General features: G+C 29.8%; 1 protein-coding gene across 1 annotated transcript; it reads left to right on the top strand.

Moving 5' to 3' along the window:
• The first annotated feature begins 18,936 nt into the window (after positions 1 to 18,936).
• Positions 18,937 to 21,912, top strand: LOC111614959. Its single transcript, XM_023356332.1, has 4 exons — positions 18,937 to 19,236; positions 21,317 to 21,385; positions 21,460 to 21,549; positions 21,639 to 21,912. Exons 1-4 carry the CDS (start codon positions 18,937 to 18,939, stop codon positions 21,756 to 21,758), a joined length of 579 nt encoding a protein of 192 aa, XP_023212100.1. The 3' UTR covers positions 21,759 to 21,912.
• Positions 21,913 to 22,648: the final 736 nt, after the last annotated feature.

Genomic DNA, 22,648 nt, shown 5'->3' with positions numbered 1-22,648 from the left:
TATCTTAAAAATAATTAATTACATTCCGAGATCCGGGAAACAGTTCACTTTTTTCCCGGAATCCCGGGACATGCAAAAGATCGGGAAATGAGAAATCCTAATGCATACGTATGCATATATATGTAGGTAATATATACTGCACATACAATATACATGAGGTACCAGTTTATTATTCACAACTTCATTATAAATATATATAAAGAAGATATTCATTAAAGTGTGTAACTTTTAAAATTAATATGTTAAATTATGTACGAGATAAAATTAGCTTATACGGAAATATAAATGGGAAATTTATTGTGTTTTATATAAGAACATCATTACACGGTATCAAGAAATTATATACACATAATTATGAAGTGTACATAATAATATATCAAAACAAGATTTAATCTGTCTTGGATTTATGTACGTTAAACAATATGGAATTAATAATTAAATGTTTTCATTTATTAATTAATATTTATTGCAAGCGTTACTGAAATTTTTTTTAACAATTTTATCCTCGTGAGTAAGCGTGCACACACGCAATTTTCTGAAAATTAAACAAGCCAGATAATGATAAATGAATGCATTCAATCTGCCGTGTTATAAACAAATTGCTATTACTAACATACACAAGTCTGGTGGAAAACGTTGGATAAAGTTTCTGATTTCAATTATAATTTGTTTTCTCTTTTTACTGCTGCTTAAATTTATCTGAGAAGTGAAACAAACTATACGCAACTAGCATACAATTACAGTTATTTTTTTCAAATACGACTATAATAGATTACAATGGATAGAGAAACATCTGTAACACTTTTCGACGAGAAAAATGACTTTTTAATCAATACACTTTGCTCACTGAATCCTGTAATTTACGTCGGGAGGGCGTTTGGTTTGGAACCTTTAATACCCTACAATTGTCACCAACTCGACAGCAACGTTTGGTTTTCTGTATACTCTAATGGAATAGAGCTTCTGTTATGGCTCATGGTAATTCATGGCTCGGTTATCACATTTAATGAAAACGCTTTCTGTGGAACTATGCTTCCAGAGCCGGGAACGAACTTATAATTTTCAGTCGGCCTTAAGAATGACCCTCGCAATTTTCTTCGCTGTCCTTTTCTCATTTTGCAAAAGAAACAAACTCAAATTAATGAAACGTCATTTTTATTATCGCGATGAAGAAAAGATTTTCTTGAAAACAGAAAAAATATCTGTAATTTCTCTCACTCTCTTCTTTTCTGTAACTGTAGCCGCAAGATTCGTTTTAGAATTGAAATATTACCCAATATTTGTAGAGAAAAAGGAATCATTTACTATCACTTCTATGTGTGTACTATTTCATTTCATATGGCACATATACAGTTTCGGTGCAGGAAACTTTATATTGTGCATTTTAGCAGCGTTTTTCTTGAGAATTTTCGCATGTTTTCGATATTTGCAAGAACAATTGGATTCGATGACAAAAAACTCTCCAAATCTAAAGCGCAAAATAGTCACCATCGTAAAAGAACACACCGAATTATGGGAAATTTTTCAACAATTCAACCGACTGTGGAGCGATTTATTCGCTATTGTGTACTTTCTCTTGACTCATTTAACTTGTTTGTATCTGTATCTCCTTGTGTTCAGCGAGACAAATGACGACTTGAAACGATTTAACTCACCCCACAGAAGATTTATATTCGCATTCTGTTTTGCTGTTTTTGCGATTATTTGCGTATTTGGTTCATTTGCTGTTTCGAAATTAACTTCTTCGGTAAGTGTATAAGTAAGAAATTACGTGTTTTACTTAATACTTCAATTTACGGTATATTAGTAACGTAAATCGACTCTTAAACTTATTTAATTTATTATAAGATTTCCTTTGCAGAGATATTAAATAACAACACTTGTAATAAATTGATAAACAAACATTATTTTGAATAAAGCTGGAGTACAGATTACAGAATTGTCATATGTATGACACGAAAGAAAAATTAACTTATTTAAAAAAGAGCAATTGTCTGTCGATTGAAATTAAATACAATTAAGTAGTGAACGGACTAAGAAATACAATATTTAAAATATTTGTCTCCAGACAAACAAATTCTGAGGGGTTCATAAAATTGGTCAATAATATCGGTGTCTAACCCCATCAGTAACAAGTAAAATCCGTATTATTGCGTCTCTGAAGCACTCCTGGAGAATTTGCAATTCTTCATTGGAGACACATAATCTCTAGTTGCTATTTATATTGCAAACTTTAGAGGGTTTAAATTCGGAATCATTCCATACTGTCTCTACCCTTTTCCAGAGGGGTTCAGAGCAATGAATGAAAAACCAGATACTTATTTTAGTTCCTCAAATATTTTGCATATCCAACAATCTCTTTATGAAATTGTTGAGTTTGTATTTGTTTCTAACAAACTGTTTAAATATTACAGCATTTTTTTCACCAGGAAATGCCCTATAACTGATACGGATTAGGATTAAGTAAAGCTGTTTGCTTTATCATTTTATGTCAATATAAGAAATTTAAATTTATTAGTTTTGTAGATGAAAACAATCTTCAAAGCATCATTTTCAAAATCGTCGTAGTCAGAGAAGAAATTGTCTAACACGTGAAATCATATGTCAAAATCAAGATTAATTTTAAAAATATACAAAATGTTTTCAAAGATTTAATTGAATTAAATTATATTTGAATTTTCNTTGTGGAAATAAAATTGTAAAAATAATAATAAAAAGCAGAAATTAACACTTTTAGCAAGAGCCGCATGTAACTCAAAAAGAGCCGCACGTGGCTCTCGAGGCTGCATTTGCCCATGTCTGTTATATAATACTATACCAATTATCTGACAAGCTTGGAACAAAAGTGGTCTGGATTTCTGTATTTTCTAAACACAGGCTAAATATATACTTAAAATATAAAATAAATGATGGAAAATAAAGAACAAAATTATATTAAGCTAACAGATACAAATTAGTACACTTCTAAAGCAGGGTTTGTTTGATCATTACTAATTAAACTTCTTAAAATATAGAATACCATCTATAATGTAATATTTAGGAGGAAAATTAAGTGAAAAGTAAAGAATATAATTGAATTGCATTGGGCAATGCATATGTCACAGAAATCAAAACAAAGCAGCTGTACTAAATTTTTATGTTTCTGGAAGCAAGATAATTGGTTTGGTACTATATAGACTCAACTACACAGATATTGCAACAAAAGTTTGGAAATAACTTTTTTTTTTGGAACAGATGTTACAGTTTTATTTATTTATCTATATACAGTATTTACAATTTATGTTTTGTACACAAGTTCAGGAATGCATTCTGGCTTTGGAAACAAGTACCTGAAGAGAATTCTGGCCCAATACACTAGTGGTTGAAATTCTACTCTAGATATTTTGGGAACTGACAAGTATTTGCATTTTATTACAGATTTCTATTCATAAACTCTAATTTCTTATGACAGATAAAAACTCAAATTCTGTTTTATTGAATATCATATTTAATTAACTGGTAAGAGTGTGTTTTATGAGATTATTTGTATATATTATTGCTTGAAATTATTGCTTTATTGTATCTTGTGCACTTAAATTTAGTACTGTATAAGAAAGAGCAAAAGTATTTTAGTAATTTAGTAATAAAGCAGAATTTGAGTTTCATTTGTTGGATTTCTATGGTTCAAAACAATAATATCACGTATTTATTGATATTTAAATCAAAATCAATATACTTGGTTATTGATGTAAACAAACTTAGTATTTGGTGCAACTAACAATGATGATAATGGCAGCTTTCGGCCCTCTTCAGTCTGCTACATAGGTTGTATCTGTCAGGCACCTTCCGCACTATGTCTTCCCACTACCCTTCCCTTCCCTTCCGACTTGAGGGCCTCCCCCGCATGCCTCGCAATGTGAAACATCTCACTCCCAGAGTGAGATGTTTCACGTTGCATCACCCCCATCACACGCAGCTCCTCCTGCGACTGTGTAAACATTTTATTTTAATAGTTGTAGCCAGTTTTTATGGATTTCTATGCTTAGATTCTTGTTAATATTATTTTTGTCTGTAGTAATTTCGTAGCTTTCCTTAAATTTTTTCTTGTACCAATTTTTTTCCTCGTGTACTATTATAATGTTTTCGTATCTATTTTGCAGTTATGAGTTGTGCAATGTTCGTAAAAAACAGATTTGATTCTATTATATTTCAAATCTGCCATGTGTTCTTTTAATCTTGTTTCTAATCTTCGTTTTTGTTTCTCCAATGTATGCTTTTGGTGGTTCACATGTGCAAGGTACTGTATTTTATAAAAGACTTCAGTAGTGTTGTATTTATCTGGTTGTTTATTTATGCCAGGTACAGCCTTCCGGATTCTTTTTTGCAAGTTGTTATAAGTTGGAGCTAGTTTTATATTTATTTTATCGAAACTTTTGTTTATCTGTTCAAAGAAACCACGAATGCAGGGGAAGGATGTGTATCTTACTCTGTTTTTATTTTTGTTTTCTTTATTTTCCAGCCTTTTATTGTTGATTTTACTTTCCCAGTTATTTATTATTTGTTGTGGATAACCGTTTAATAGGTTTTTAGTTCGCAGTTCATTGAGATGTTTCTTATTCTTCTGTAGTGAGCTTGTTCTGTTCACGATTTTTTCATACTCCATGTTGAATATGTTTTCTTTTATGTACTGTGGGATGTTTGAATTGTAGTTTAACGCCTTTCTAATCTCGCATGGCTTTGTGTATGGCTCAATCTTCTTTGCCTTTCTGGTTATTTTAATGTAGAGGTAATTTATTTCTGTGTTTGCCTCATTTTTTACCTTAAATTTAATATTATCGTTTAATTTGTTTATTTTTTCTTCTGTTTCTTCTAACGTTATTATTTTTTGGTCATATAGTATAATTATGTCATCCACATATCGTTTGTAAAACTTTATGCCTGCAATTTTTTTGATTGTGTGATCTATATCTACCATGACAAGTTCTGCTAGCTTCGGGCCTATGACTGATCCCATGTCTATGCCTGTTTGTTGTGTGTAGAACTTATTGTTGACTTCGAAATAATTACTCCTGTATACGAATTCTATTAAATCAGTTTTTTCTTCTTTTGTTTAAATCTTTTTTAGCGTACTTTCTATTAGATTCCAGGGTATCGAAGGGTGCATGTTTACTATATCTAGGCTTGCAAGTCTATAATTTTTGTTCATCGTTATATTTTCCATGTCATGTATAATGTAATGTATAAAATTCGGAATACTCCATCAAACACGCAGATGAACATCTGCGTGTTTGATGGAGTATTCCGAATTTTTATACTTTTGTAATTTTTGTTTTAAGTATTTTTCTAAATTATATAGGACTGATTTTTTGAAGTCGACGATGGGTCTTATTTGTTCGCCTGGTTTATGTGTTTTTAGTTGTATGTTTAGCTTAGGGGTTCTGCTATTTTCATTTGCTAAAATATACTATTTATCTTCTTTTTTATGTTGTTTAATTTAACTTGCTTATTTATTCGTTTCTTGAGTTCAGCGTAAATGACTTCTTTTGGGTCTATTGGTAGTTCTCTAAAAGACCCATTATTAACCATTTCTGATTTTTTGGTTTGGATCAACTCTTGTTTCACTATGATAATCTGTTTTGATTTATCTGCTTTAATAATATCCATATCATTTGTTTCACCAAGTCGTGACATTGAACCAAGCAAAACAAGAAGACACGGTTTCGACAAATAAATAAAACTCCCAACGTGTTGAAGGTTTCACGTGGCACCATCTCACACTCTGACGTCAAATTGGTAGTCTCGAGTTATACAGTAGAGCATCGATTATCCGACCCCGATTAACCGTCACATTGGTTAACCGACCGTTCTAGTCGGCAAATTTTAAATGTTTGCTAGTGATGTGGCACTACAATATTTGGCTATGTCTTGGCTACTTTAATATTATTTTTGTTAAATTTTTGCGTGATTTAGCTGGCAACACGGCTCGACCATAAAAGTAAGGCCAGTATTTAAACGAGACTTAATTATGAGTGGTTGGTTGTTTTGTGAGCAATAAAATAATTTTAAAATAATTTTTAAAGATACAATAGCGACGATTATTATTTAAAAAAAAATTTTGTTAGGCTTAACATCGATGAAAATTCAATGCGAAGTAGGTTAATAGCGATATACTAATATATTATACTAATAATGTATTTTTTTTCATTCTTTTCGGTTATCCGATTTTTCAGTTATCCGACCAACCGAGCCCCCAATTGAGTCGGATAATCGATGCTCTACTGTAACTCACGTGCTTTCCCATCTCATCATATGAGTTCCTACTCTGAGTCGATCATGTGAGATCTGTACACGAAAGTGAAAATGGCTCACAGATATGCTATTCTGATCGCAATCGAAACATTACAAAGAGCCGAAAGACTTTGTTTAAGAAATATTTTTATACCTGAAGAATTTTAATTATATAGGCCTATATGTCTGTTAAGATCCTGCCTTTTTCAAGAATATTCAGATAGAAAGAACAGCAAAGTCAGTAATTAAAAAACAAATTTAATTTTGAAAATAAATAAATCATTATTCTAACATATAAGCCTACATAATTTAGAATATTTGAGAAAATATTTTTATTTAGAGATAATAAAACAGCAATTGAAGTTAATGCTACTGCAATTTTTTTAATCCAGTCTTTGTTCTCCTCAGACATAGAAACTTCTTTCTCTCTTACCCACAGTTCTTTTCTCTTCAATTTAATTATTTCCCGTTGTAGTTGAATACATGAAACTGTTGTTTTTTACTTCACTCAATTCCTGTTCAGCTGAAATGCATTTTCTTTTGCTTCCTTTTACTACAAAACATAAATTCACATGGAAAACTTAGTCTTTGTATACTCTAACTATAAAATTAACGGGAGTAACACTAATGTAAAACACTAGAAAAAGAAACGGAAACGTGAGAGAGTGCTCTATTGAGCATACTATTCTCTTATTCCGTCCTATGTTAAGTGGATTCGACTATAAAATTATAATTCTGAAAAAGTTCTAATTTGAAGTAAAAATATTAAATACTGTAAGAGAGAGAAAAAAAAACAGAAATTCTCAGAACGCATACTAGTTCCTCATTTAATTATAGGAAATCAAAGGGAGGAATGACTGTTTTTATCACAGAATTTCTTTTTACGAGGCTCGAACCCACAACATCCAGTTGTACCAGTTCAACATCGAAAGAGCGTTACCACTGCTCCATCAAGCCTCGCGACACATCTTTTGTTTTCATATATAACTATATGAGATTTGCCATTTGTAAAATGCAGAATCTCATATACTTATAGTTAATATATTTGCCAGGCGTATGTATTGGGTTCGAAAATGAAATCGTTCTTTATCTAAGCACTCGAAATAATAAATTTCTTATGACTTACGCAAATCTTAACGTATATTATTTCGTAACGGAAACATCATGGTAACATTTCACACGTTCTTTTTTAAATATTATTTTGTTTAAACTAAAATAAACTTTACGTTAAAAATTATTCGTAGACTATATTTTAAGGGCATCTTGGTATAATAATATTAAATGCTGTCGTCTGTCGCAGGCTTTAATATTTCTTTGTTTTTAACATTTTAAAACGATTAATAAATCAAAATTATTTTAAAATTTACTTCTAGTTGTTTTTGGTTACTGTTTACGTATTTATGGACATTAGAGGAAATGACGCGTTATCCTGTAGTATAAAAGATTTGCTTAGTCACCCGTTTGTCTCTGTGCCGTATGACAAAGCACGCGCAGCACGTATTGTCAATCTTTCTATCGAGGTCAGATAATGTCACAGTCAAAAAGCAGTATGAGGATTATGGATAGTTTTAAGTAAAGTTAAGTTCGACACAAACTAGTGGATATGGCGGAATGGTCGGATGAGACGTTGAAGTAAATTCGTACGATCGTCTGTGGGGTTGCCGATTGGGGTAGAATTATCAAGACGGTCGAGGAGTCATAACAACCGTATGTGGAAAAATGATATATTCACTGAATCAGGTGTCCATCATTTAAACCGTTTAATAAAATTATATTTTATTAAAGAAAAGCAAAATTTTTTCCCGTTGTCAGACNTGAAATAAAGTATTAATTGTTAATTATTTTATATATTTGTTCTCCACATAGTAAGTACAAACTCTGTTCAAATATATTTATTAAATTTACATTAATATTATCATCATATGATATGTTCAACATTCTGTAATATATGTTGTCCATATATAGATGGGCCAATGATAGTTTTTTAATACTTGCATAGTAAAGAAATAATTAACAACAAGATAATCATTTCATTCATAATTTTATCCTGAAAATTCTTAAAATAATAATTTTAATTTTTCATCTATTTATCTATAATTGCATAAGTGTATGGAAATGTATAAGTTTTCATCACATATTGAATATCTACATACTAATATTTAGTATTTTGTAAATGATAATTTTAATTTTAGATTGAATTCATCACACTCACAGAACAGTTTCAAATCATTTAGACAGATTAAAATTTTATATATATGTATATAAGGAAGTGATAATCGTGTGTGCACGCACGCACGCACACACACACTCTCTCTCTCTCTCATGCTTTATCATAATATTTTGCTTAACTATATATAATTTTACTAATAATGAAATATTAAATGCAAGATGAAAAACTAAATCTTTAACTATAATAGATTGTTTTTGAATAATAATTAGCAAAAATTAAAACAGTATGAAAACAATCTTCATTTTGTTTTTAATTTTTTAAATTAAAAACAAAAATCTATTTGATAACAAGAAATTATATAATGAATTAATTTCAAATTAATTCATGCTAATTCATTACATAAATGAAAATTATTATTATGTAAAGAATAGGCTTTGTTATTTGAACAGATTCAATTACTAATTTTCTAGATTTTATTAAAAACTTTAAGTTCTTTATTATAATGATTTTTCATTATTAAAAATAGTTTTAAAAGATAAGATTTTTAAACAATTATCATTAGCTTCTTCCAACCCCATATTACATATATAGAAAAGTAAACGCTGTTCCAAAACATTAGAGGTCTGTTTATTTATGTATAAAATTTTATAAAAGCCAGGTTGTATCTGAAGATGAATCAGGAAGGCTTGAAAAACATTTTATACTTACAATAAACAGAAACTCTTTATTGGAATAGTATTCATTTTTTGCTATATTGTTCAGCAAATTAATTGAGGAAAAAAGTAATTTACATTATCAAAATTGTACTTTTTACCTGTCTTTCAATCCAGATCTTTCATTTTACAAGAAATGAAAGAAATATAACATATTTTTTATTTATTTCCTTAATCAAAATAATTATAAAAAACTATAATTTTTTTAGAAGTTAAGAACTTTCAGTTTTTTAAATACTTCTGAGGATATTTAGCCACAAAAATAGTTTAGTTAAACTTCCAAGGTTAAGCTATGACTCCTGAAAAATATTTTTTGATATATTTATAACAAAACAAGAAATAAGTTTTCTACTGGTGTTTCTAGTTCAATCAATAAAAGTTTAATTTAGGATTGTTGCTAGTTATGTTAATGTAAGACAATATAATATTCTAGTTATTTTAAAAAATACATTCTTTAGTAGGTCTTATTTTCTTCTTTCTCTTTGGTTTGTGAGTTAAAATTTTTAATTTAAAGCATAGTCACTCATATTTAGATTGATTAATGTATTATTTATTAAAGTAGTTACTCTCTTATCGAAGATTTAAACTATTGGGAATTTCTTTTAAAGAATTAATTTTAAGAACCTCATGTAAATTTCATGTCTATATATCCAATAACTGTTTTATATTTACTTATTTATATCTATTTATTTTTATTTTTTTAAATAACTTATTTTATTATGTTCTATTCAATTACAAATTTATTTATTGTTAAAAATTTTCTTAATGTGTAATAAGCAAAATCTAGTAATATAAAAAATTTCAGTATGATAATACAGAAAGAAATTATCAAAACATTTAATATTTTATCACTATTGAAAAAAGCGTTATATATATTTTGGCTCAGAAGCAAGTTTATGTAAAATATTTGATTAAAATAGATAAAAGCTTTAAAAAAAATGGAAGTTACTGCTCTAAAAATTTTTAATAAACTTTATAGATTTTTAAACTGTATATGTAGTCAAGATGATGTCATGATTTCAAATGCATCATATATTTAATATTAGGCAAGAACTTTTTAAATTGCCAAGAAGCAAGTATATAGGTTAAAAAAATTTAAGTTTTGAATTAAAAATAAAATTAATCATTTCAAGAACTTTCCATAAACTAACATTGTAATTTGCTGGGAATAATTGCTTCTGTTTGTATAGTATTTACAATCAAATTAGCACAAAGTTGGCTTTTTGAAAATGTTGGAAATTTCTGAAATATTCTTTTGTGTTGTTGAATGGCATAAACTTTAGAAAGATTGCTACTGTCAAAAAATTTTTTCATTATCAAAGAAATATCCAATTAATCTCCAAAATTTTTTATGAAAAATAGGAATTTTCATGAGTTTGGCTATTGTAAGCAGAAATTTTTACATTTATTAAATAATTCTTAGGAAATCTTAGTAGTAGTCAAAAACAAATTATAATTCACATTAATGTATTGAGAAATAGAAGGAAAAAAAACAAAATTTAATAAATCTCTAAGGAAAGTAAATTTACTTTCTAGAGTTTTAATATCACAAATTTAAATGAAGTTTGGATATTTTTGAAAATAAATTTTAAAAAAAATTACATTGTTTACTAAATAAATATTGCAGCTTCTTGAAAAATAAATAAAATTATTTTTGTATATCTTGTATATGTAATTTATTTATTTACTAAATAGTTATTTTAAGATCTGTGAATTGAAAAGATCTAATAAATAAATATGGAAAATAAATCAATAAATCAGTTATTAAATGTTAAGTTTGTAATTTAGCTTATTACTGCTCTAAGATCAGAAGATATATTACAAATTTTAATTATTTCTAATAACTAAAAATATAATGTTTTTATACAGTTTAGTTATGCTTTATAAAAATGATTTATTTTAATGAAAATAATTTAAATTTATTTCTTTAAATTTCCTTTAACTATGAAGTCATCAAAAATTTTTTTATTTTAAATGTTATTTTATTTATCAACATTGCTTATTAATTTTTATTGTATAATTTTATTTAGACTAGTAAATTGTTTATAAGACATGAACAAGTAAATTGTAATTGAATTTTATTTGTATTAGGTTTAAGTGAACGAAGATTATTTAATTCAGAATGTAATCAAAGGCAAATAGAGTATATGAAATCTTGTTTTGACCAAGTAGGAGATGCTCCTCTTGAAACTGAAGGAAATGTTTTATTAACAGCAAATTTGTTGAAATTATTTCTATTAGAGTTAGCTGATCCAGTTATACCATCATCTATGCAACCTGCTTTTACAACTGCTTTAAGTGGTATGTTTTAAATTTTATATTTTGTAAGCTTGATGTGTACACTAATCCTGTGCTGTATTCATGATATGAATATTAAATAACCCAAGCCATAATATAATGAAATTATTTAGAAATTTTTAAAATAATTCATTTATTTTATAATAATTTTTTAGTTTCAATAGCATTCACATGATGATAAAAATGTTCTAGAAGTAAAAGTAAATTTTGAAACTCATAATTATTGCAAATGAAACAAGAATGAAACTATGTAAACTACAAATTTGGCAAATAAATAAGACTAGTTTTTATGCTACTTTTTCATAGTAATGAAAAGATCTGCATAATTTTGAAGTTATTAATACCCTAATATATTACAAATTATTTTTAAATTACAATAAAATTATGTATAATTGAAAAATTTTTGTGAAATAAATTTATTTAAAATGTTTCATAAAGTAATTCTTAGTAATTTTAAAATAAATTTTATCTTTCCAAAATTTAAATTAATGAAATCAAAGATAATATAAATTAATATGAAAAATGATTTTAATAACAAAATTCCAATTAATAATATAAGTAACAGATACATAAAACTCTTATTGAAAGTCCAATAAGAAATAATGTTTTAATAAATAAAAAGATATAAAATATTAAAATACAATACAACAAAACATTAAAAAAGATTTAATATAATGAATGTCAAAGCAATATATTAATTCAATTTCTGTTGCATTGTAGTTTACTATGTTAAATGGCAAACTTTTCGGTTTATGACTATTTAACTAATTAATTGAAACAGAAAAATATTTTTATTTTGGTAAAATATGAGTTTAATAAATCCTTCAATAATTAAGAGAACTGTAATCATGTTTTTCATTGTTAGCAGGATCTAATATATATTTTGTGTTATTTTATCAATTTACTAACACATTTATATGTATTTATAAATGATTATTGAAAAATTATAATTATAAGTTACATTGTGATGATAGTGAGAAACTAAGAATAAGATTAAATGGTGGTGATAATTTTAAGTAGAGTTGAATATGGATTTATCTATATTTTCCAGCTGTTAGAACCTTATTTCTAATGTAATTTCATTCAGCACTACAAACACTATAATATAAAATGTTTAGCTGAGAAAAGAACTGTAGTATAGATAACTTGCAAACCAAAATAGTTTTCACTTAAAAGTTATAAAATTTTGTTATCAATTCACAAATATATTTTAATTTTTAGTAAATTCTCAGTGACGGCTGTATAAAGTTTCCTTCCTCTCAGCAGATTCCAGTTAAGGAATTTCTCTATGGTTTGAAGAAATCCATGTTAAAATATACTGTACTCCAAGCTGATACGTTGATACACTAATTATCAGTTAGAGGAGTCGTAAACTATCAAATTACACGATATTAAAAGAGTGTTACGAAAATATAAACTAAAATTTGGCTTTGAATGTCAAAATTCAAGTCTGTTCTCTTGGTATCTTTCAGAAACAAAGTGAAATCAGAAGTATTTTGCCTACACTATGTTATTTCAATGATGAAATATAAACATAAATATCGCAATAATTAATTACGGGTCAATTTAATATTGTTATTAACGTTCAAATGAAAGGGAGAATCGGGTTATAAAACAAAAATAAATGTGTTTATTCAAAAGAAGTGTCCATGATCCTTATCCCGACATTTAAGAAGCCTTCGAATACATTCCTCGAACAACTAGTCTGTCTACTGAAGAACCAGGTTCTCACTATCTCTTGAACCTTATCGTCTGAGACGAATGGACGTATCTCGAGATATTTATTAAGAGGTCCAAAAATTGCAAAAGTCACAGGGCTAAGATAAAGACTACATGTTGGATGCCTTAAATCTTTCCATTTGAAACGGTGTAATGTGTTTTTGGAGAAGCGGGTGCTTTGCTGTCGTGCATTGTCACTCAGCGAAACCACAGCAGATGAGAAACAACCGCATACCAGCCGATCTCCACAGACAAATTGCACCGTTTCGGATGGGAAATGTTAAGACATTACACATATAGATCCGATTTTAGCCCCTGCGATTTTTACATTTTTGGACATTTTAAAAAACAAATCAAGGACGGCCATTGGCGTCGGACGATGAGGTTCAAGAGGTAATGAACACAAGGATTTTCAGCTGGCAATTCAGTTTTTCGAGGACGGTATTTATGGACTTGATAAATGTCTCAATGTTCACGGAGCCTTCTTTTGAACAAACACATTTATGATTGCTTTATAACCCTATTTTCACTTTCGCATGAACGACTCTTACATTTACCCACTTCTGTCGTTCTTGTGTAATCTGCAATATAAACAACTGCGTGTCAAAATAACTAATACTTTTTAACATTCTTTTAACAATAATTCAGCCGTTTTTTAAATTTATTCAAGATTATTCATTTTCTTTTTTTAAAACAACGTTAATGTCTATTTAATTAGATGTACGACAATTTCATATCAGTCGAAAGATTCTCATCCGTGAATTTAACTTTACTGAACAAACTGAAGGTAACTCCATTTTTATTTATTTATTTATTTATTTATTTGTAGTTCTTGTTTTTCTAAAAAGAAATTTTTTTCCAGATTCTCAACTATATGAAAAGATTTGGGAAATTACCTCTTGGAGTTTCCATCGGAGGATTCTTCTTTATTAAACAAGACTTTCCTATAAAAGTCAGCATATTTAGTTTTCTTACTCATTAATATTAATATTAGTATTTTAATCCATTAAACAATAATTTAATATTCTTCTTTGCTTTCAGGTAGTAGAAACTCTTTATTCTGCCTTTTCCACTCTATTGCAAATCAGAGACCTGACTAAAGGCACAAAATGCAAAATTAGAATTCAATCCTCTATGAACTCGAACACTTCTTTGTTTTGACTGACATACGACAATTATGTAGAAACACGCAATTATGTTACTGTTTTGTCGTAGAACGAAGTTCCGTCTATTTCCTATCACTACAGATCAAGTGTAGAAGTAATATGAATAAGAAATTGACAAAGTTTATGGATATTCGTAAACAATTAACGATCAAAATATTTTTTAGTGGTTTAACACATAAATAAATTGATATTTAGAAATGCAGGCCTATATATTTTATAACTAATTTGTAAATAACAAAATTATATTATTATTTTTTTCATCTAAAATATGTTTGTGTAGAATCCATCTATAAAGTATGCCCGAATTTATTTATTTTCCACATAAATGTGTTAAAATATCCTAATAAAGTAAATATAATTCTTACAAAAAATGATATAATTTCAAAAGTATATAGCCTATGTTATATTCACTTAATTACTGCGATAATGATAAAGATGCGCCATTACGCCATTACTGTGACAGGTAGCACATAGCACTTTCCTGCGTGGAGTGGAGTAGCGTTTTGCCCCTACGTACTGTACAGTACATCATACCTTTCCCGTTAGCAATAGAGTCGTGCCGATTATGTATCTAACTTCGTTCGGGGCAAAATTTTTGAATTGAAATAACATGATTTGCGGTACAAATTGGAAGTTAGGATACAGTTAATTGCGGCCTCCTGTCACTAAGATTTCCATATCTGGTCTCGACTGTCATGTGTTTAACTCCGTTCTCGAGATTATGGATAGACAACAGATGGACGACAGTTCAGGCCAGATGTCCGAGCGATCAAGGTGGCAGCCCACCGCTCTGGGGTACCTGGAATCGAATCCGGACGGGTCGAAAAATCCCCAGGAATTTTTCGGGGGTGGTCTGTCCGGATATGTCGGGCCCCGTCCCTCACTACTCGCCCCATTGCGGGCCTACCCGAACCCATAATGGGCCTGCTAAAACAGGCCGTCTTAGTGCCCACAGGGCGAAAAGAGTTTAACACAATAAGTACCCTGCAGTAATCTAATGGATAAAACTTCCAAACACCGATATTCGGTCTCGGGATAGGGCGACGCCAACGGACTGACCACGTGCAGTCTTCCAAATTTTCTTCGCGTTGGTAACACTTAAATAATGGCAGCTTTATACGAGTCTTTCCGAGATGCATCCTCTTTGGTAGATCGCTCAACTGTCGGGTTGCCATAACCAAATAAACTAAATCAATTCTAGTAATTGTTCTATAAACGCGATATTCACGTGGACACACTTAACTACCACGAAACTGGACACCCCGTCCCACCCCTGATTTTATCTCCCCTTAATAATTCATAAACATATTGCCCCGAACTTCCTTCACCAATACTGCTTAAGATGTTCTACCGTTCAGCCAAATTAATGTACGTGCAATGATTTTAAGACACAAAGCTCGAAGTCTTTATCTGTGCCCAAGTTTATATTTAATAATTAGAAAAAATAATTGAAAAATTATACCCTTTGAGTTTTTTTTGCAAATCTCGCGTGCACGAGTGTATTAGCGTCTATTTTGTTTCATATTTTAGGATGGGGTAATGATTAAGAAACGAAATTCAGCATGGTAATAGCTTATATATAAGGGAATGATTATTATTAAATTTTGGTGGTTAAAGGTCGAAAGGGTGGGGAGACAGAGGGGTCACTTTTCATATCTCCACAGAACTTAATGAAGATTTAACTCGTTATTAGCATTTACAATGGTTTTTTTAATATAAAATTCATCTCTTAATATAACTCATCTCTTTTTAATATAAAACTTAAATATAAAATCTCTANATAAGCAACTTTTGGAGTGTCCAAAAGTTTTATTATATATTATTATATATATTTATTATATATAATTTTTATTAATATCTATCTTTTTACATATTTTAATGTAGACCCTATTATGATCATCGTGTTAACGGCGCTAAACTGAAATTCGGTGATTCTTCAAAACTTAAAAGTCAACAATTTGCTTCTGCATCCCCCCGAAATCTGGATTCTCAACAAGGAACTTCCGGGAATACGTAGCTCAAATGTATCGCCTTTGTTTCCCCACTATGGGCATACTAGGGTTTCTCCAACGGGATCCCGACTGTTTTTTAACCCGGAAATTCTTCTCATCCCGGAAAATCTCGCAAATTTCTTTAAAATTTACTTTTTTCTTACTTTGTGTTAAAGTTGAGGAAATTTTACAAATAGAAAGTATAATTAATTTAACTCATAAACTGCCAGTATACATTTGTATTTATTAATTTTAAGCCCGCTTGTTAGTTTTTTAAAAATTTTTGCTTATTATGACACGTCACAAATGATCAATAATCAATATGTAGCTTATTTGTGAGAGGGTCTGAAAATTCTTTGTCAGAACCCGTAATATCTGCAATAATTGCGCTTACCCTGTCTTAATTTTTAACCATGCCCGGTAGCGTCAATAACTGCATTATGCCAAATGTGCAAATTGGACAAGGATACAAACGAGTACGAAGTATGCAACATGAAGTTTTTCTTCACGAACCCGATTCTTAAAGCCAAACGAACTGCCGAATTATCGAACTGTAAGCTCGATGCCGCTATTAAAGCAGCCGAGGTAGACAAATTAAGAATACTAGAAGGCGAAAAAAGTATTGTTACAGTACTTTTTTTGCTGTCTAGTATTCTTGATTTGAACTAGAAATCTTACAGGCTACAGGTGATAAAACACATAACATCCGTCTTCTCTTAAATGCATTAAAGACAACCCACATCAATTGAATCGAAAAGGGTATTTTTGGTAGCAGGACTTTTCATTACTAAAATAAGAACTAGATCGAGTGATCGGAGTAGCGACCATCTTTGCTTTTTAAAATCTTAATATAAAAATTTACAATAATATTTTGTATTATGTTTTATTTAAAAAACGAAAATACCTTCTAAGTTAGAAATTTGATGTAAGTTCATTTTTTTCTATAAATTTTCAACTCAATTCAAAGCATATTTTTGTTATATGCAGTTTCCAGCAAACTTTAATAAATTTTTCCTATTTGTGAAAATTTCTACGTATTTCAAATGTAATTTTTAATACATATTTTACACAGCGTTATTATTATTATTATTTTGGAGGTTGCAGGACGTATTAAGTTACTTAAAAATGAAAAATAATTAATTATTTAAGATTTATTTTATATCTTAAAAATAATTAATTATATTCCGAGATCCGGGAAACAGTTCCCTTTTTTCCCGGAATCTCGGGACATGCAAAAGATCGGGAAACGAGAAATCCTAATGCATACGTATGCATATATATGTAGGTAATATATAGGCCTACTGCACATACAATATACACGAGGTACCAGATTATTATTCACAACTTCATTATAAATATATATAAAGAAGATATTCATTAAAGTGTGTAACTTTTAAAATTAATATGTTAAATTCTGTACGAGATAAAATTAGTTTTATATGGAAATATAAATGGGAAATTTATTGTGTTTTATATAAGAACATCGTTACACGGTATCAAGAAATTATATACACATAATTATGAAGTGTACATAATAATATATCAAAACAAGATTTAATCTGTCTTGGATTTATTTACGTTAAACAATATGAAATTACTAATTAAATGTTTTCATTTATTAATTAATATTTATTGCAAGCGTTACTGAAATTTTTTTAACAATTTTATCCTCGTGAGTAAGCGTGCACACACGCAATTTTCTGAAAATTAAACAGGCCAGATAATGATAAATGAATGCATTCAATCTGCCGTGTTATAAACAAATTGCTATTACTAACATGGACAAGTCTGGTGGAAAACGTTGGATAAAGTTTCTGATTACAATTATAATTTGTTTTCTCTTTTTACTGCTGCTTAAATTTATCTGAGAAGTGAAACAAACTATATGCAACTAGCATACAATTACAGTTATTTTTTTCAAATACGACTATAATAGATTACAATGGATAAAGAAACATCTGTAACACTTTTCGACGAGAAAAATGACTTTTTAATCAATACACTTTGCTCACTGAATCCTGTAATTTACGTCGGGAGGGCGTTTGGTTTGGAACCTTTAATACCCTACAATTGTCACCAACTCGACAGCAACGTTTGGTTTTCTGTATACTCTAATGGAATAGAGCTTCTGTTATGGCTCATGGTAATTCATGGCTCGGTTATCACATTTAATGAAAACGCTTTCTGTGGAACTATGCTTCCAGAGCCGGGAACGAACTTATAATTTTCAGTCGGCCTTAAGAATGACCCTCGCAATTTTCTTCGCTGTCCTTTTCTCATTTTGCAAAAGAAACAAACTCAAATTAATGAAACGTCATTTTTATTATCGCGATGAAGAAAAGATTTTCTTGAAAACAGAAAAAATATTTGTAATTTCTCTCACTCTCTTCTTTTCTGTAACTGTAGCCGCAAGATTCGTTTTAGAATTGAAATATTACCCAATATTTGTAGAGAAAAAGGAATCATTTACTATCACTTCTATGTGTGTATTATTTCATTTCATATGGCACATATACAGTTTCGGTGCAGGAAACTTTCTCTTGTGCATTTTAGCAGCGTTATTCTTGAGAATTTTCGCATGTTTTCGATATTTGCAAGAACAATTGGATTCGATGACGAAAAACTCTCCAAATCTAAAGCGCAAAATAGTCACCATCGTAAAAGAACACACCGAATTATGGGAAATTTTTCAACAATTCAACCGACTGTGGAGCGATTTATTCGCCATTGTGTACTTTCTCTTGACTCATTTAACTTGTTTGTATCTGTATCTCTTTGTGTTCAGCGAGACAAATGACGACTTGAAACGATTAAATTCACCCCACAGAAGATTTATATTCGCATTCTGTTTTGCTGTTTTTGCGATTATTTGCGTATTTGGTTCATTTGCTGTTTCGAAATTAACTTCTTCGGTAAGTGTATAAGTAAGAAATTACATGTTTTACTTAATCCCTCAATTTACGGTATATTAGTAATGTAAATCGATTCTTAAAAGTATTTAATTTATTATAAGATTTCTTTTGCAGAGATATTAAATAACAACAACACTAGTAATAAATTGGCAAACATACATTATTTTGAATAAAGCTGGAGTACAGATTACAGACTTGTGCATACATATTTTATAATATTGTTTATCAGATAAACAAATTCTGTGGGAGTTGATAAAATAGGTCAAGGATTTCGGTGTTTAACCCCATCACTAAAATCCGTATTATTGCGTCTCTGAAGCACTCCTGGAGAATTTGCAATTCTTCATTGGAGACACATAATCTCTAGTTGCTATTTATATTGAAAACTTTAGAGGGTTTAAATCCGGAATCATTCCATACTGTCTCTACCCTTTTCCAGGGGGGTTCAGAGCAATGAATGGAAAACCAAATACTTGTTTTAGTTCCTTAAATATTTTGAATATGGGTATAGCGTGCCCCAAAAATCTCTTTATCAAATTGTTGAGTTTGTACTTGTTTCTAACAAACTGTTTAAATATTACAGCATTTTTTCATCAGGAAATTCCCTATAACTGATACGGATTAGGATTTACCATAAAATGGTAAAGCTGTTTGCTTTACCATTTTATGTCAGTATTAGAAACTTAAGTTTATTAAGTTTTGTAGATGAAAATAATCTTCAAAGCATCATTTTCAAAATCGTCGTAGTCAGAGAAGAAATTGTCTAACACGTGAAATCATATGTCAAAATCAAGGTTAATTTTAAAAATATACAAAATGTTTTCAAAGATTTAATTGAATTAAATTATATTTGAATTTTTACTTAAAAGTTATAAAATTTTGTTATCAATTCACAAATATATTTTAATTTTTAGTAAATTCTCAGTGACGATTATATAAAGTTTTCTTCCTCTCGGCAGATTCCAGTTAAGGAACTTCTCTATGGTTTGAAGAAATTCATGTTAAAATATATTCCAAGCTGATACTCTAATTATCAGTTAGAGTCGTAAACTATCAAATTACACGATATTAAAAGAGGGTTACGTAAATAAAAACTAAAATTTCACTTTGAATGTCAAAATTCAAGTCTGTTCTCTCGGTGTCTCTCAGAAATAAAGTGAAATCAGAAATGTCTTTTGCCTGCACTATGTTATTTCAATGATAAATTATAAATATAAATATCGCAATAATTAATTACGAGTCAATTTAATATTGTTGTTATTAACGTTCAAATGAAAGAGAGAATCGGGTTATAAAACAATAATAAATGTGTTTATTCAAAAGAAGTGCCCATGATCATTATACCGACATTTAAGAAGCCTACGAATACATTCCTCGAACAAGTCTGCTGCAGGACCAGGTTCTCACTGGAACTTGAACCTTATCGTCTGACGCGAATGGACGTACCTCGAGATATTTATTAAGGGGTCCAAAAATTGCAGAAGTCACAGGGCTAAGATAAAGACTACATGTAGGATGCCTTAAATCTTTCCATCTAAAACGGTGCAATATGTTTGTGGAGAAGCGGGCGCTTTGCGGTCGTGCATTGCGCATACCAACCGATCTCCACAGACAAGTTGCACCGTTTCGGATGGGAAATGTTAAGACATTACACGTATAGATCCGATCTTAGCCTCTGCAATTTTTACATTTTTGGACATTTTAAAAAGCAAATCTAAGGTCGGCCATTGGCGTCGGACGATGAGGTTCAAGAGGTAATGAACACAAGGGTTTTCAGCAGCCAACCCAGTTTTTCCAGGACGGTATTCATGGGCTTGTTAAATGTCTCAATGTTCACGGAGCCTCTTTTGAACAAACACATTATGATTACTTTATAACCCTATTTTCATTTTCGCATGAACGACTCTTACATTTATCCACTTTTGTCGTTCTTTTGTAATCTGCAATATAAACAACTGCGTGTCAAAATAAGTGATATTTTTTAACATTCTTTTAACAATAATTCAGCCGTTTTTTTAAATTTATTGAAGATTATTCATTTTATTTTTAAAAAAAGTAACTTTAATGTCTATTTAATTAGATGTACGACAATTTCATATCAGTCGAAAGATTGTCATCCGTGAATTTAACTTTACTGAACAAACTGAAGGTAACTCCATTTTTATTTATTTATTAATTTATTTATTTGTAGTTCTTGTTTTTCTAAAAATATTTTTTTTTCAGATTCTCAACTTTATGAAAAGATTTGGGAAATTACCTCTTGGAGTTTCCATCGGAGGATTCTTCTTTATTAAACAAGACTTTCCTATAAAAGTCAGCATATTTACTTTTCTTACTCATTAATATTAATATTAGTATTTTAATCCATTAAACAATAATTTAATATTCTTCTTTGCTTTCAGGTAGTAGAAACTCTTTATTCTGCCTTTTCCACTCTATTGCAAATCAGAGACCTGACTAAAGGCACAAAATGCAAAATTAGAATTCAATCCTCTATGAACTCGAACACTTCTTTGTTTTGACTGACATACGACAATTATGTAGAAACACGCAATTATGTTACTGTTTTGTCGTAGAACGAAGTTCCGTCTATTTCCTATCACTACAGATCAAGTGTAGAAGTAATATGAATAAGAAATTGACAAAGTTTATGGATATTCGTAAACAATTAACGATCAAAATATTTTTTAGTGGTTTAACACATAAATAAATTGATATTTAGAAATGCAGGCCTATATATTTTATAACTAATTTGTAAATAACAAAATTATATTATTATTTTTTTCATCTAAAATATGTTTGTGTAGAATCCATCTATAAAGTATGCCCGAATTTATTTATTTTCCACATAAATGTGTTAAAATATCCTAATAAAGTAAATATAATTCTTACAAAAAATGATATAATTTCAAAAGTATATAGCCTATGTTATATTCACTTAATTACTGCGATAATGATAAAGATGCGCCATTACGCCATTACTGTGACAGGTAGCACATAGCACTTTCCTGCGTGGAGTGGAGTAGCGTTTTGCCCCTACGTACTGTACAGTACATCATACCTTTCCCGTTAGCAATAGAGTCGTGCCGATTATGTATCTAACTTCGTTCGGGGCAAAATTTTTGAATTGAAATAACATGATTTGCGGTACAAATTGGAAGTTAGGATACAGTTAATTGCGGCCTCCTGTCACTAAGATTTCCATATCTGGTCTCGACTGTCATGTGTTTAACTCCGTTCTCGAGATTATGGATAGACAACAGATGGACGACAGTTCAGGCCAGATGTCCGAGCGATCAAGGTGGCAGCCCACCGCTCTGGGGTACCTGGAATCGAATCCGGACGGGTCGAAAAATCCCCAGGAATTTTTCGGGGGTGGTCTGTCCGGATATGTCGGGCCCCGTCCCTCACT

Source organism: Centruroides sculpturatus, unplaced genomic scaffold (assembly GCF_000671375.1).
Source record: "Centruroides sculpturatus isolate CEXI.00-Female unplaced genomic scaffold, Cexi_2.0 scaffold1434, whole genome shotgun sequence".
NCBI lineage: Eukaryota > Metazoa > Arthropoda > Arachnida > Scorpiones > Buthidae > Centruroides > Centruroides sculpturatus.
Note: the sequence above shows the minus strand (reverse complement) of the source record. Positions and strands in the feature narration are given on the sequence as shown.